This window comes from Podarcis melisellensis, assembly GCF_964234715.1.
Source record: "Podarcis melisellensis genome assembly, chromosome: 5".
Classification (NCBI taxonomy): domain Eukaryota; kingdom Metazoa; phylum Chordata; class Lepidosauria; order Squamata; family Lacertidae; genus Podarcis; species Podarcis melisellensis.
Window position 1 is genome coordinate 100,632,012 of NC_138537.1, and position 16,079 is coordinate 100,648,090.

The window sequence follows — 16,079 nt, forward strand, 5'->3', positions numbered from 1 at the left end:
CCTTAATGCCAGATAGTGGAGCACAATACATCGTTAGTGATTTCTAACTAAAAACTAATATGAAAATGAAAGCAAAACCAATATAAACATATTAGGTTTGAAGACTATTTTCAGATGCCGCAAAGGGGGAAATGATTGTTCCTTGTCCTTGAGATTTTAAGAGGACACACTTTTTCCTCTGAGTCATGATATGATTTTAACTACATTATATTTTATTGGCCTTTAAAAAAAATTGTAAAAATACCGCCTTTTATACATGCATGGAAGATTTGTTTGTTTTTTAAACAACTGTACTTGGGCAACTCATTAAAACCAATAAAAAAGGAACCATTTATTTATGTCGTATCAACAAAAGACATAATGTATATCTAAAGTGCATTATGTTACAAAAATTATAGAAAGTCAGCAGCACCAAGATAAACGTTCATGGAAATAAATACATCATTCAACAAAATAAATTATGGTAAATGGACAACAAGAATTGTCTTTGCACAAAAAGAATCTCCCAATATTCACAATGTTCAAATGTGCAGTTTTGGAGAGCATCTGTGGCCAACATTTTATTCTGATACATTTACAATATTTACAGATAATAAATACTTCTAACACTTTCCATATGTTGACTAATACAGAATACTGCAGTGTGTTTTCCAAAAATCTCAGCTGACGATGTCAACGCCTCCTGCAAAGAAAGAGAAGAGAAATGGGGGAAATTAATATTTTCCCATACAAAATAATTGGACACAACATTTATAGTCTCACAACAGGGTGTGCCTGTTGGAAGAGATGATGAACAACTATGGATTTTTTGTTGTTCAGTCTCTACTGTACATGGTTTTCAGTACTATGAAACTAGCAATGTGAAGTATTAGAGATCAATTCCAAGTAGCTGATCCTTTGCAGCTGGGTCTCTCGTGAGACCCCCTCCCTCAATGCACAGTCATTAGCAATGCATCACATTTTAATCACAATTTAATATAGTGCTACTAAAACAAATCTAAAACTAGGTATTGTGAAAAATCCACCTTCCAAATCCAGGCTAGGCAGCCAAGTTCCATTCAGGCCTGTTGAGCTTTGCTTCCTATGTTTGAGCCTACATATGACATCCTGTTCAAGATCTGTTCCATCTTTGTTACTTATTTTACATTTCCTGCTGAGGGTGGCCATTGGGCAAAGATTTATTCTGCCCAGACCTGTAATTCTCCAGTCTGCCTTTGACTCTTTCGTGAGATATTTCAGAAAAGTCTGTTCCCATTTCTGGGGATATCTGTGCACAGCATCTTTAGCTGTGTTCCCAAGGTGAGTGGCTGGCTTACAACTTGAAAAATGGGGAAAGGACCGGGAGAAAGAAACAAAACAGCCAAATGAAGGAATAGGGGTGGGTTATAGGTGACCATTTATCAAAGATGAGCAAACAACCTTTAGGCAAAGCTGCGGTAGCCTGGTTTTCTGTGTCATCCTGCCAAGCTGGAGGATTTTCACACATCAGCCCTCAAGCAGCTTTCTTTATTCACCTAAGATCCTGACATAAGACACACAAATCCATAGAAGTGATAAGCAGATTGCAAGTTATCAGATGCAAGCTTTCATTCTTTTTGGAGAATGAAGAGAATTTCAGCTGGGAGCGCCATGGCCTGTTGCATTAGACTCTTAAGTGCACCTCTTAAGACCTTTCGCCTTTCTTCAGAGTGTATAAATAAAAATCATGTCCAGGTTTTGGTTTTTTTACTACCTTGATCAAATTAAACAACCACTTTGAATGCTGGCTGCACTATATTAAGACAAGTTCACACCTTGATTTCTCTTATACTGTGTATGAGGAAAATAATTGAAAGCATTTTAAAATCTGCAATTTGAGGGGGAAAGCAGAGTTGTATCATGAAAAGATAACTGAAGTCACTTTTCCTGGAAATGTTCTACCAGTCTTTAAGGTTGATTGTCACTTGATTAACATTGTGGGAACACACATTTTTTGCCACCTTATTAGCACTGCATCAGGTAAAGCTGTTTTGGAAGCTCAGAAGCTGAAATTCTGAATTTTGCTCTTGTGCTTAATCACTTCCTTTTCTAAAAGATATATTTTAAATATCTCAAGTGTTCAAAGTCCTTACAGGCCCTATAATACTCATAAACTATTATATTGAAAACAAAAACGTTTTGAGACAAGCCCCAATCTAGAAATGCTTTGAGCGTTTTGGGTATCCTTTGGACGAAGCAATGTTGGTTCAAACGTTGCAAAATATTTATAACACAATGGATTACATCCAACATCGCATGAGTGGACTGAATGTGATAGAACCTCCCCTTCTTCTTCATCCCTCACATCCTCCCCTGAAAGGTAGTCCAAAGGAGCTGCAGGGGAGAGGAGGAGGAGGAGGAGGAGGAGGAGGAGGAGGAGGAGGAGGAGGAGGAGAAGAAGAAGAAGAAGAAGAAGAAGAAGAAGAAGAAGAAGAAGAAGAAGAAGAAGTCACATTGCACCAATGGAAGGCTGTTTTACCACTGAAACAGGCAGGCAGTTTTTCTTTTGGGGAAAAATGTGATGCCAGTACTGATAGTGGTTGAAGTTCGGTAGGTGCTAGGACAAAATGGTTACCATGGGCAGCAAAAAAAAAAAAAGACTGCCACAAAAAAAGACACACACAAATGTGGATAGAAATGCAAGTCCTAAGAATAAACTTAGAAAATCTCTGGGAATGGGTTATTGTGAATAGTAAGTCGTCTACATGAAGATTAGGCCAATTTTGACATGTGGATGACCATATTTGAGTCCTGCAGTTCAAATAATACAAAAGTGACACCTTGTGTATCTGTAGGTGTTGCCCACACAGGAACCCAAATATTACCATATTTTTTTGCTCTATAAGACTCACTTTTTCCCCTCCTAAAAGGTAAGGGGAAATGTGTGTGCATCTTATGGAGCGAATGCAGGCTGCGCAGCTATCCCAGAAGCCAGAACAGCAAGAGAGATGGCTGCTTTCACTGCACAGTGATCCCTCTTGCTGTTCTGGCTTCTGAGATTCAGAATATTTTTTTTCTTGTTTTCCTCCTCCAAAAACTAGGTGCATCTTGTGGTCTGGTGCCTCCTCTGTTTATTACGTTTCCACATATTTACAGGAGACTAGTAATGCTTGTGTCAGGAGTATATAAATAGTGGTTAAATTTGCCTGTTGCTGCAAACTGAGTGTCTAATATTACAAATAAGTCAATAGTCTATATACTAGCTAAAAAAGGATGACTCCATGCTCTTTGTTTTGAGACCCTTGGAAGAAAGGTAGGTTACAAATGTAAGAAAATAAGATTCAATCCTAAGAAGCACACCTGTTAAGAGAGCAAATCCTGTTGAACTCTTTTGAATTTCAGAGTAAGCATGTTTATAATTTCCATATTGCAATGTTTAATCCTGAAATCTTTGGGTGAAATAAAAATCACTATATTTTCTTTGAGTTAAAGGGGAGTGAAAGAATGAGAGCTTTCACAATTCTTTCAGAAAATGATGATATGGAATCTGTGCAAAGTTGCAGTTCTTAAACTTACTCTTTTTAAAGAAGCTTGTCATACATGAGAGAAACATGTTTCTCTACCCCCGGGGCAATGCTCCACATTTTTCAGCAGCAGTGTAATTGTTTGACAAGCTGGCAGCAAAATTGGAACTGAACTAACAAGTCCTAATGGCAGGGAAAATATTATGGCAGAAAGGCTGGCTGGTGTTAGCAGATATTACTAAGAGAAACTTTCCATGTTCTCCCCTAAGGATACAAACAGTGAGGTTTTTTTCTTTTTTTAAAAATGGTGTAAATTGTTAAAGACAAGGGGGGGGCATAGCTTACTTTTTATATCTGTGAAAGATATAAGGTAGGCTATCATCTCATAATCCTAAAATTTGAAACGCCTCTCATTATAGAAAAACCGTGTTGCATTTTTAAAATGTGCAGAAGTTGTAAAGGGCTTGATTTTCCCTAGCACAAACACAAATCTCTCTGAAATTAATTTGCCCGCCTCCAAGGACTAGTAAATATAGTTGTTACATAGTTACTAATTCCTTAAAGAGGGATCTAAGAGCTTGGAGTTTTGTCCAGGTAACTTTGCTACTGAAGAACTGACTCAAAGGCAAACACTGTTTTGCTGCCCTTCTCCCTGCAGTGGTACCTCGGGTTACATATGCTTCAGGTTACAGACTCCGCTAACCCAGAAATAGTACCTCGGGTTAAGAACTTTGCTTCTGGATGAGAACAGAAATCGTGCAGTGGCAGCACAGCAGCAGTGGGAGGCCCCATTAGGTAAAGTGGTGCTTCAGGTTAAGAACAGTTTCAGGTTAAGAACGGACCTCCGGAACGAATTAAATATGTAACCAGAGGTACGACTGTATCTCCAAAAGGAAGACATTTATCTTGGTAGCTTAAAGCAAACAAATTACCTTAAAGAAGTGGGGAGCTACTGCTCTTGTAGAAGAGGAAGTAGCTTAATAATTTTCACCCTCTAAGTGATGTAGAAAAATGGGGATTAGAGACAGTCATACTATGAGGCAAGGTATAACTGCTGGAAACAGCACATTTTCAACATCATTTATTTCTCCTTCAATCCATGAACCAGACTCCCTTGCACATCTCCAGTTTGCATCAATGGAGTTGCATAGGAGAACTTTGCAACGCATTCTGCCCATGTTGATTACCATTTGAGTTTTCCACTTTAGGCATCCTATTGTCTTGGGTAGACCCTGGACATTTAAATTCTTACCTTCTGCATTAAGGCTGAAGAGCATTACCTTGTATTGATATGTGTAGTTCCAAAGATGTCCAAGAGGGGGATCTGTGTCATTCCACTTCCAGACCCTCTTGAGCTGAGCCAGGCTGAACGAATCCTCCTTTTTTTCTTCTCTTGCTCTTTACGTTTCCCGGGCTTTCCTTTCTTTTTCTTTCCTGGAGCCTTAAGAGGTTGCTCTTTGTACGTCTGGGCTTTGTTGGTCTCTTGAGTCAGGCACTTGCCTTCATCTTCACTGCCAAACCGGACAGCATAATTCTTTGCGATGGTGGCAGGTTTAGGGTTTGGTGATACCTCTGACATAGCCCGGATCTCGGCTGTGTTAACCCCTTCAATTAAATTTTGCAGGAAGTTTCGTCTTCGAATATCTTGCAAAGACTTTCCTTTATCATGCAACAGCTGGTATTCTGATACTGTCCTTTTGCTGCTTGAAAAAAAGCAAATCCACACTTCAATAAAAAAAAATGTTGCTAATCAGTTTAGCCAAATCTATTCCTTTCTGGGTACAGTGAAACCTTCCACCTCTAAAGCATTTCCTTGGATATGTGCTACTTTTGGTTCACTTTTCCTTACAGAAATAGAAGATCTAAAATTCAAATAATTTGCAAATTATCTTACACTCGACCTATTGAGCAGTCTTAGCTATCAAAGACAAGCATATAAAGTTGCAAAAGACATGGGCATAATGTATTGTAGGGGAATAAAAATTCAGCTTACACATTCTTTGACTTAATACGGGCAAATATTTCCAAACAGATTATCCCCAAAGCAGTCTTATGTCAGGGTGTCTTCTGACATAAACTTTATGATATGGACCAGTAGAAAATGTCTCCTTCCTGCACCACTCTGGTAGCATGAGAAGTCTGAGATCATGTGGAGGCGGCAGATTTAGCATGACTCATTTCCATGCCAGCATTATTCTAATTTTCAGGAAGAACAATGCTGGGATGTTGTGAAGCTCTGTCGTGGCCTTTTCCCAAGACTCTGATGTCACCAGAGTAGCCCAGGGAAGAGACACATTGCAGCAGCAACTCCACCGCTGCAATATCAAAATGGGTCCTTAGAAATGCAAATTCTTATGCAATTACATCATGCATGGATTTCTGAGATAGGAACTTCCTTTAGTTTAAAAGAAATTAATGTTCTACACCTTTTATGAATAGATTAATTATAGGGCCTTGCCTTAGACGCTGACATATTTGTTCTCTCAGTGGAGACGCTTTGTTGACTTGTGGTGTGCAAGCCCCTTCCCTGTCTAAAGTATGGAGGTGTTTTTTGTACATAGATTGAACAAGTACTTGGTGAAGAACTGTGTCACCAGAACATGATGCAAAGGAGACCATGTGCTGAGGATGTATCAACCTTTTTTATGATTTTCAATTACTGGAACAGGATGACCAACTTATATGTTCTCTGGGGCATTCTACTCTTCAGGTGGTAGTCTGTGACTCAGAAGTGTATGCTGCCAAATGAATCAACCTCATCATTGGTCAGGCCCCATAATAAATTTATGGAGCAGCAAGAACGATTTTATGCATGGTGCACATGCACCCAGCTATAGACAGAGCATTATGTGAAAATCTGGAGGCAGTTGCCACATGGGTTAGCTCGCTCTTTCCACTTGAAAAAAATGCCTTTTTATTTTCCTTTGAAGTTAAGCCATTGGCAAACCACTTACCATCTCTTGATTATAATCTAGTAGCACTACTAGGGACTGTATAAAACAACTTTGGATGATGAGTGATTTGCAGGGAATATTTGGTCTGCTGTTCATCAGGTGGCCATCTCTCATGTAGAATACAGTTTCTTGGCATACATGCTCCAAGCTAGCCTAGATGTTAGGAGATTTACTCAATGCCTCAGTCTTATATTCTCTATTAACCACTTTTCCTCAGCAGCACCCATCCTGTTAGGCACGCTTAATTTGTTTCTATGTACATAATACTTTCCTAAACTACTGTTTTATACAACAAGAGCAGTCTATATCACATTTTCTCAGCTTCCTCAATTCTAGGCTACTTAAGCAATGGTTTAACCAGGCATTTTGCAAGAGTGCAGACTGGAATAACAAGGGAGTTAAGAAAATGTGGTCCACAGAAACCATATTGTGATCCAACAAATGATCTAAGCGTTGCCTGGGAAGTAATTAACTATGGGAAAATGTGTGTTTCTGCCTCAGGGTAAGGTGGATGCATTGTGAACTGCACAAGGGAAAAAGGGAAGTGGGGTTGTAGATCCCAAAGGTGCCACAAGTAGCTGTCCTTCCGGTCTGCTAGTAGTGGAATGCGCTGAGGCATTCACATGGTTATTGCACAAACATATTATATCATATTATAAATGAGGGGACTCCTATTGGTCAAGTCAATGGATGTCACTACTCTGTTTCTTAATGAGGTAGGCATGTTGATGTATTTTATGAAGAAACATGGCAGCAATGAGAACCATATATCAACTTGCTGCCTGATGCATTGATCTCCATAGAGACTACAGTGGTACCTCGGGTCAAGAACTTAATTTGTTCTGGAGGTCTGTTCTTAACCTGAAACACCACTTTAGCTAATGGGGCCTCCTGCTGCTGCTGCACCGCTGCTGCATGATTTCTGTTCTCATCCTGAAGCAAAGTTCTTAACCCGAGGTAATATTTCTGGGTTAGTGGAGTCTGTAACCTGAAGGGTATGTAACCTGAAGTGTATGTAACCCGAGGTACCACTGTATTTTGAATGCAGAGACCGGCATTTCTCTGTGTAACATGCAGAGGTCAAGAGGTCTTAAATACCAACATGAAATGTTATTACCACCCCATCGCCACTTGGATTGATGTTCATTTATTCATTTCTCAAAACTTGATTCCTCAGCACTTGATGACTTGCATGTGTAGAGTAACTTCATTTAAAAGAGTTGTGTCAAGGTTTATAACAAGGTCTTGCCTGTGATATTTGCTCTGGCCTGATCTTTAGAGTGGTTGTAGCCTTAGTGGCTAAGAGGCTGAGCTCCAAACTAGGAGTCCCTGGCAGCAACAGAGCTAGATGAGACTCTCAGTGGAAAAACAGTGTCTTCAGTGGCAATCAGACTTGACTTTGTATGTGCTCATTGCCAAGTGCTTGGGGATCCCATTGATACAGTCAGTTTTAGCATTTTAATGAAAGTTATGTGTACTAATTGACACCTTGTTGATGTTACCAAAGTGTAACACCTCTCACACTAACTAAAATGGTTTATACAGGCCTGATAAAATTCTATGTGATTCCAGCTCATAAACTGCAATAGCTTAGTTATAGTGTGGAAGTCCCTTCACTTAAAGGTCACTTCAAACACTGCAAGCTAGTAACATTAGAAGCACACTCATGAACCTAAAAACAAACAAAACATGTAGATTCATGGGAAGGCAAAAGGATTGAAGAGAAGGCATGTACCTCAAGAAGTATGATACACTGCACTAAAACATGTACCCTTAAAATTGCAGTGTTAAAGGGACCTATGAAGGTCCAGTTAGTTCTTAGCTACTATTTTTATCATATTTGCCAGTCTGTCCAAAGCAACATATCTTGCAGTGCTTTCAGAATTTCTCAGGATGCTTCTCCCTTCTTAACAACCCAAACAATTAGGTACTTGATTAAAAATTTAGAAGCCAAAAGCCTGGCTGACCCGTCCAAATAAATGTGAAGAATTCACCTTGCCCCACCTTGGTCTCTCCAACTCTCATCTCTCCACCCCCACCCCTTCTTGTCTAATTTACCGGTAGTTAAAGGATGTATGTGAGAGATGCATGCATGCACACCCCGCCCCCCGTTAAAGTAAAATAATAATAATGCACAGCTTGCCTCTGTGCATTTATATTAGATTGACATTCATGTGCATTCACATAGTTCATGGACCCAGTTAATTGTTTTAAAATAACCATTCAGTGTGTTGAACCAATGTGTAGGCCGCTACTGTAAATGCTTCTGAGGAATACAGTGGTACCTCTGGATGTGAACAGGATCCGTGTCGGAGCCCTGTTCACATCCTGAAGCGAACGCGTTTCGCCACTTCCGCGCATGTGTATGACATCATTTTGAGTGTCTGCGCATGCACGAGCGGCGAAACCCAGAAGTAACACGCTCTGTTACTTCCGGGTCGCTGCAGAGCGCAATCCGAAAATGCTTAACCTGAAGAATACACATCCCGAGGTATGACTGTAGTAATCTGTGACCAAAAAGGGCAAGTGGTGGGGAGAAAGGTCATCCCACACTCTTTAAAAAACGCACCCCAATACAGCAGGAACCAGAACATCTTGGGAAGGCCCTAGTAAATGATGTCATATAAATATAAATAATAGAACCATAACACAGGCTATAAGAAATGTAATTATTTCTCCCATTCCATGTAACTGTATGGACTGGGAAAAGATTAAACTATTAAACTTTTCATGTTTGCCTAATCACTGGGTTGGATTACTTGTTGAGTTCCTAAAAACAGAAAGATTGAAGATTTCAAAATTATTAGGATAACCCACTAGAGATCCCTTCCAGCCTGCAAGCCATGTTAAATGAAAGAATTCTGACCCCAAACCAGATGCAGTTAATGCAATGCTAACATGTGGTAAGCAATTTTGAGAGAAGAGTTGAGAGCTTATGGTTTCTCGCTGCCCAGAAGTACCCACACAAATTACTGTATACATTGTATGCCACATTCACAGAGCTATCATTCAATCTCATGTACACAGTACTGACTGCTATGAATTCAGCATCATAAACACACTGGCTGGGTTAAACTGCTAATCCCCAAAGGAAAAATGGTTAACCAGTCATCATTAGAAAAGTGTCCACTCCTGATGTCTTGATCACCATAACTTCAAACAGTCGTCCTGGCCCAATTTCTCTTTCACTGCCTCCAAAAAGCTCGCTTCTCGTAACTGCAGTTTGCCTTCTCCTCCTGGAGTCTTTAGGAAAATACATGCCAAGAAACTTTCTATCACTAGAATGTTTACTGATCTGTAAGGTACTTTGTGGGTTTGGTGGCATTCTCATGTTTACAGACTCCTGTGAAGCCCCTCTTCCACAATTTACTCTTTCATTCCACAGTTGGAGGTTGGGTTGGAGTTAGCACTATAGGACAGGCAGAGGCTACGGTCTTTGGGACCAAATCTGTTTTCAGCAGCTTGCTGCGTTCAGTATATAGCCTACCAAACTAAGTTACCAATCAACTCAAAACAGCTGTTCTTTGTAATATGGCAGGCTGTTGTTGTTTGTGGGCTTTGTTCAGGAATATCGCTTCACACACAGTGACTCAGTCTGGGTTAGCACCAAGGGGTGTGTGACTGCGAATTTTGCCTTGGTAACATCTAGTGGAGAGGGAATAATCAGAGATTTGTGGTGGCGAGCATTGCCTCAGAAGAAAGGGACCCCTGATTAATAGAAAGATATATAGGACTGGTTCCAAGGGAAAGGCTCAACACAAATCCAAACATGGATTTTCTTATTAGCTGCGGTGAGAAGCATGGGGTGGCGTTCAACTTAGTTTTACTCATAGCAGATCAACTGAAATTAATGAACATGTCAAAGTTAGGTCCATTAATTTTAATATGCCCAATCTGAGTAAAACCCAGCTGAATACCACACAGCATTTCCAAATAAAAGACGTAACTAGTGTTAACAAGGGGAAGAGAATGTCCTTTAGCTTTATCTTCAGGACAGTGTTCTCTACCCACATTGCTCAAGGAGGTTTAAAGATTGCATTTTGGGACAAAGTTCATGCATGCATTTTCCAACCAAATTTGAATGGATTTATTATTAGTAATCCCAACAATCAATGTACTTCATCAGGCAAGTCCCTTAGACATATAAATGCCACTCCCAGAAACATCAATCACTAATATAAAAATAGAGCCTAAAAACAGAAATAAAAGCAGTAAAACAGTGTAAAGCTAATAAGCAGCACTGTTACTTCTAAGTTTATGGAATACATGGTTTCCTAAAATTGTTGGTTTATACTTGGCTTCTGAACTTATTGGACACTCCCCTTCCGAATAATTAAACCAGCATAAAGAGATTTCAGGATCAGGATCTTAAGTAACTAGAAATCTATTGATCATTAGTTCGTAACCACAGTGCGGGATTAATGACATGGGTGGTTTCATTGTTTTGTTTACATACGCAGGCATATGATTCATGGGGGACAGTGGGGGAGCATACATGTTTTGGGTTCATTCTCAGATTCTCTTATCTCAAAACTCTCACTAAATCAGATATTTAACTCTGGACCAGAAAGTTAATGTTAACTGTCACGGTACCAAGGTGGGCAAAGGCAATGTCTGTGATATAAGTGTCATGTATATTCTCCCACAGTGTAGCTGGGACCTAGGCCAACATGCCTATAGCCCCATTTTCCACATCTGAAGTGTGTCTGCTATTGTAGCATTCCTGTAATATGAATACTGTCTGTGTGTAAATTTGTAATTGTACACAAGTGAGGCTCTGCTCCCCACCCACCCTGTGTCCTTTAAGGACAGCAATTGTTCCTCTTATGCATTGCCAAGAATCACTGAGTGAGATTCTCCCCAACCCCATCACTGTTCTCAACTCTTCCAAATATTATGCTGTCCCCAAACAGTCTTTGAAAAATATCTTCCTATGCATATAGAGAACCAGCATCACTTAAAAAAAACTGGAAGCAGTGAAAGAGATAGTTCCTTATCTGTTATTTTTCTAAAATAAAATCTGTATCCCTGACCAATGACTTCATAAGCAGCTGGTTTAAGACTTTTCAGACACTTTCCCCTGTGAAAAGCTGAAATGCCACTGTTAGAAAGAGGAGATCAGAGCTGTTGCTGTATCAAAATTCCCAACCACTCCAATTGTAATGAAGATCAAACTGGAACTTACAGTCTGCGGCTATTCCCTTCCAGCGATCTCTCAGAGGAGGGTACACAGTAACTCAGTAGAAAAACCAGGAAACTCCACTGGTGAAAGAGCCTGGGGAACATCGTCGCTTTGCTGTGAGTCTTTGGAACCTGCGAAGGAAGACACGATAAGTTTTTGCTCCTAAGCGCGTGGGTGCGTGAGACGCGCTTTGAAGCGGAGACGGAGGTCCCACGCGTGGATTCCCCACTTCGTCCCTACCCCCCCCCCCCGCCACACACACACACAAACAAACTCCAGAGCAATCTTCTGAGCTGAAAGCAAGCCGAGTGCCTAGGTGGGCAACAGAACCAAGGATTCTGTGTCCCAGGACAGCCCTGAACTGGGCAGGGGGACGCGTCCTTCGAGAACTGCAGCCGCTTTCCTTTCCTCTCCGAGAGAGAAAGCCACGCATCCTCCGTCGGCAAAGTACCTAGAAGTCGAGGTTCAGGTCAGGAGCTTCCGGCAAGTTGTCTTCTCTGCTTACAGTACTTACTAACATTCACCCGCACACTGAGTCCTGGTGCGCGCACACCCGCCGAGCGCTACGAAAGGGAGGAGGGAGGCAGCGGGGAGAGCAGCCGCCTCTGGGAAACCTGCTGGAGGAGGAGGAGGCATTTTGCAAAGAGATGGCGCCCGAGGAACATGGGCCGAGACCCCAGCGCTGCCGGCGGGCGGCGAGCCCCACCCTTGGCGGAAGAGCGCCCGCCAGCAAGATCCTCTGGGTCCCGGAGCTGGTGGGGTGCCAAATCGGCCGTGAGGGACACGGCGCCACTTCTCTTCGAAGGCAGCAGAATGGAGCGTGCCTTTCCGTGTCGCGAGGAGCAGATCGCATTTCAAACCAACCTCCCCGCAAGCAGAAAAGGCATCAGGCTCCCTGAGGCGCTACCTTTCTACGTGCAGCGAGGGTTCTCTACTTGCGCGGGGAACATTTCACACGAGCCAGAGCGAGCCTTGAGTGGGGCCGGGTCCTTCTGGCCTCATTCCGCCGCAGTTGTCGAAGCGGCTTCCGCAGCCCCCCTCGCCGCTGGGATTGGGGCGAGGAGGGGAGGCCGAGGGGGCGCCGTCCGCCCCGCGGCCCTTCCTCCTCCCCACCTCCCCGAGGCCCAATTCCGACGGGGCGACCTGGCGCCGAGGGCGCTCCGGCCCGGGCGAGGACTCCTCCGCCAGAGGCGCCGCCAAGCTCCGCGTCCTTTCCCCCGCGGGAGGAGGAGGGAGGGGGCGGCAGCCGGCGAAGCGCCTTCGCGCGTGAGTCCCAAAGAACAGCCGGCGGCCCGACGGCGGGGACCAAGGCGCGGTCGAGAGAGAACCCGGGCCCAGCCCTCGTGGCTCGGCGGAGCTGCTGGAGATGCGAAGAAGAAGAGCGAGGCTGCGGGTCGCGGGTTCCGATCAGGCGAAGGCCAGGGCCCCCCCCCCCCAGCGGGAAGGCTGGGGACTGTCCGACCCCGGAGCGGACGAGCCGGCCGACGAGAGGCTTTCGAGAGAGCGGGCCTGGCGCCTGGGGCGAAGCCCCAAAGGGCATTTCTCCACCTCCCCCCGAAAGAAGGGCTGAGTGAAGTTGCTCCTCGGGAGCAAGGCCCCGGCGGATCCTGCCGGCCCGGCCTGGAAGCGCCCAACCCGGCGGCCTTGGGCAGAGCCGGGCGGAACTGGTCCGCCTTGGTTCCTGGGATGCGCCCCAGGCGCCCTGCCGAGCAGGGGGAGCGGGCCTGTCCGGCAGCAAATCCCGATATGCGGCCAGTCTTTCAGGGCCGACCTTCCCTGGTGCCCTTTTGGCCGAAATGTCTTGGGCCGGCCTCCCCTGCCCAGTCCCCTTCAGTCAGCAAAGGGTCCTCCGTGGCGCTGCTTCTGCTCCTTCACCAGCCCCATTGGAATGAATGGGAGTCACGCCATTTAGTTCAATGGAACTTGGAAGAATGGACCCGCCTTCTACTTATGGGGAAGTTTAATGGACACATTTTCCCAGCAGGAGTCTTCATCCCCACCATCCAACACACACCCAATCCTGGGAACTTCTTTCCCGACAGCTGTCAGTAGATCTTGAGGGTCTTGGGTTCGAGCCCCACACTGGGCCAAAGATGCCCTTCCAAATCTTACCATTCTATGATTCTAGGACTACATCACAAGCCTGCCTCCAGTGTAACAATGAGATATTTGAAATACACCAAATTCCCCCCACTAGAGATCTCAAATCAGGTGAAGCCCAGGATTTGTTTGGGATTTTGAAAGAGGCGGCAGGGCTACCCTGCTCCCAACTGCCTCTTGCTCAGCCAATTCAAACAGAGGCAAATGCACAAATCAACCGGTCCTCGGATTTCTTTTCTCTGCATTGCCCAGGAAATGCTGCTCTCTGAAAACCACCAGAGATCTTCTGTGGGGCTGCCGACCCATTCATTACAGACTTAGGAAAAACAAACAGTTGGTGTAAAAAGACTTGGAAAACTGAAGTTCCCCCAGAATTCATTACTTCACCTTTTCCTTGAGCGCTTCTCCTCTTCGCCTTCTCAGAGATCAGCCTGGCCAAGACAAAGTTGGTTTTCTCAGCGGTCGCTTCCAGAATTTATTTTGTCTCTCTCCCCTCCTTTCCACCCTAGAAAGCAAGCCAGTCACAGGAGAGGGAATCTCTCTCCCCTTCCAGCTCCAGTAATCCAAACCTAGGAGTTTTTATTTTGCATGGGAGAAATGAACAGAATGCAAATAATTAAAATTAAAATAAGATAATAGGAGCAGGTGCTTCCTTTTCTCTGACTCTTTGTGTCACTGGAGGAACAGAGAGAGATTCGCCTTATATATAGCTATACGGAAACGGGGTGGGGATGGGAGAACCCCTTTTTCCTTTCTGCCCTCGAGGGAGCATGTGATGCGAATGGGCCTGGGCATGACGCGGCCCCGGGAGGGCTGGCTGGACGGGGCCCCAGAGCCCCATCTGGTTGGACGGCGACCGCCCCATCGCGCCCTCCAGCAAATGGAGGGGAGAGGGAGTTCCTGCTCGCCTCCTCTCGTCGCCATTGGCCCGCGGGACACCTACACACGCATGCCGGAGCCGTGAGGCATCCCAGTCCGGGCTCCTTCCCGCACCGTCACCTTCCTGCCATTGCATCCCTCTGGAATTCCTGCTGCCCCGCTGGCTCCTTTCCCTTCCATCACAGCTGTTTCCAAAATGCCCTGGAGGAGCGGAGCTGAGGCGGTTGCTGCCCCGCTGCCCCGGCTTTTGGCCCCTGCTGCCGGCGTCTCTTCCGCAAGAAGGGGCTGCTCCTCTGCCTGCCGCGCCAGGAAGCCAGGCCTTCAGAAGGCGCTTCTTATCTGATCGCACTCCTGCGCTTTTAAACCCTTCGCTTCCGAACGCCTTGTTTGTGCGTTTTGAGAGCCGACCTCACGTCTTGGACTGATGAATGTGAGAAATGAGCCCTGGAGCTTTTTTTCCTGGGGTAAAACGGTTATATACGCCTAGGGAGTGGATGAAGAATGGTGGCGGAGGCGCGCGTGTCAGCAGACCTCCTAGCTAGGAAAAGCGCCTGAAGGATTTCGAGGAGCCACCAGCCCAGCGCTTCGGTTGTCTGACTCGGGGGGTGGGCTGGGGCTCCCTTAATATCCGCGGGCTGGAAGAGCTCCTACTTTTGTTTGCCCCAGCAAAGTCTGACAAAGGATTCAAAGTGCACCCGCTTCCCCCCTTAGGGTGTTTTTTGTTTCTCTGTTCCTGCTCCCCAGCCTCACCCTAGTATGCATACGCATCAGTGCTCCTGTCCTCTTCTTCCTCCTTCAGCTGGACATTTGACTTCCGGAATAGCCAAGCGGCTCTTCTTCCCGATCCTCTACGTATTTACTCAGGATATGAAGGCTCAGTGGAACTTCTACTGCCAAATGAATGGGCTGGGAGCTGTGGCCTTTACCACAGCTCCCAGAAAGGTGTCTTTCTGGACTTTGAACCCAGGCCAGTAACATTTCAACTGGTGTTTGCACACCAGTGACTTCCATAGCACTATTCAACAGGCAAAGTGTCTTACAAATTTCCTGTACAATTCTGCCCCACCCCCACTATGTAACTCACCTCACCCACCTATTGTCAAATCTCTTGATGATCCATCCAGCCTGCTAGGAAGTGGATTCTCCTATGTAGGTGTCCTGTCTGATCAGCCTCTTGTTTCCTGTGTTCCTGTAATCAGGAGCAGTGCACCTCCCTCTTTTTCTCCCTGCCCAGACACTTCCTGATACTACTAAACTATGAACAGGTGGGTTGAACTGGACAGCTTCACTTGATGCAGCTTCTTCCACTTATGAATTGTTGCAGCAGTTTTCATGTAACATACTTTTTTGGCTGGATGCCTGTAAGAATTTAGGTTAAAACACACAAAGAGAGTGAAGTGTGTTGTGCCAAACCTGCTGCCTGGTTCTAAGAATCTAGTAGTCTCTCTGTGTGTCTAATAGTAGATTGACTTTCCATGTTGA

The 16,079-nt window shown here is 44.6% G+C and overlaps 1 protein-coding gene across 9 annotated transcripts; it reads right to left on the minus strand.

The window, feature by feature from the left end:
- Positions 1 to 306: 306 nt before the first annotated feature.
- PTHLH (parathyroid hormone like hormone) lies at positions 307 to 15,791 on the minus strand. 9 transcript variants are annotated; one of them, XM_081913390.1, is made up of 5 exons: positions 15,691 to 15,791; positions 14,106 to 14,287; positions 11,622 to 11,749; positions 4,763 to 5,185; positions 307 to 682 (listed from the first exon to the last, which is right to left on the minus strand). In XM_081913390.1, exons 3-5 carry the CDS (start codon positions 11,720 to 11,722, stop codon positions 673 to 675), a joined length of 534 nt encoding a protein of 177 aa, XP_081769516.1. In that variant the 5' UTR covers positions 11,723 to 11,749; positions 14,106 to 14,287; positions 15,691 to 15,791; the 3' UTR covers positions 307 to 672. The 9 variants fall into 9 exon arrangements, with proteins under 9 accessions (XP_081769516.1, XP_081769517.1, XP_081769519.1 ...); XM_081913391.1 differs by having other exon boundaries at positions 15,682 to 15,699; XM_081913393.1 differs by lacking the exon at positions 14,106 to 14,287 and having other exon boundaries at positions 15,691 to 15,787.
- Positions 15,792 to 16,079: the final 288 nt, after the last annotated feature.

What these genes read in the sequence shown, in the direction of transcription:
- PTHLH (XM_081913387.1), bottom strand. An exon ending in GAAGGGAATAGCCGCAGACT is followed by an intron (nt 5,186 to 11,621) that starts GTAAGTTCCAGT and finishes CTTTTTTTCAAG; the next exon opens with CAGCAAAAGGACAGTATCAG.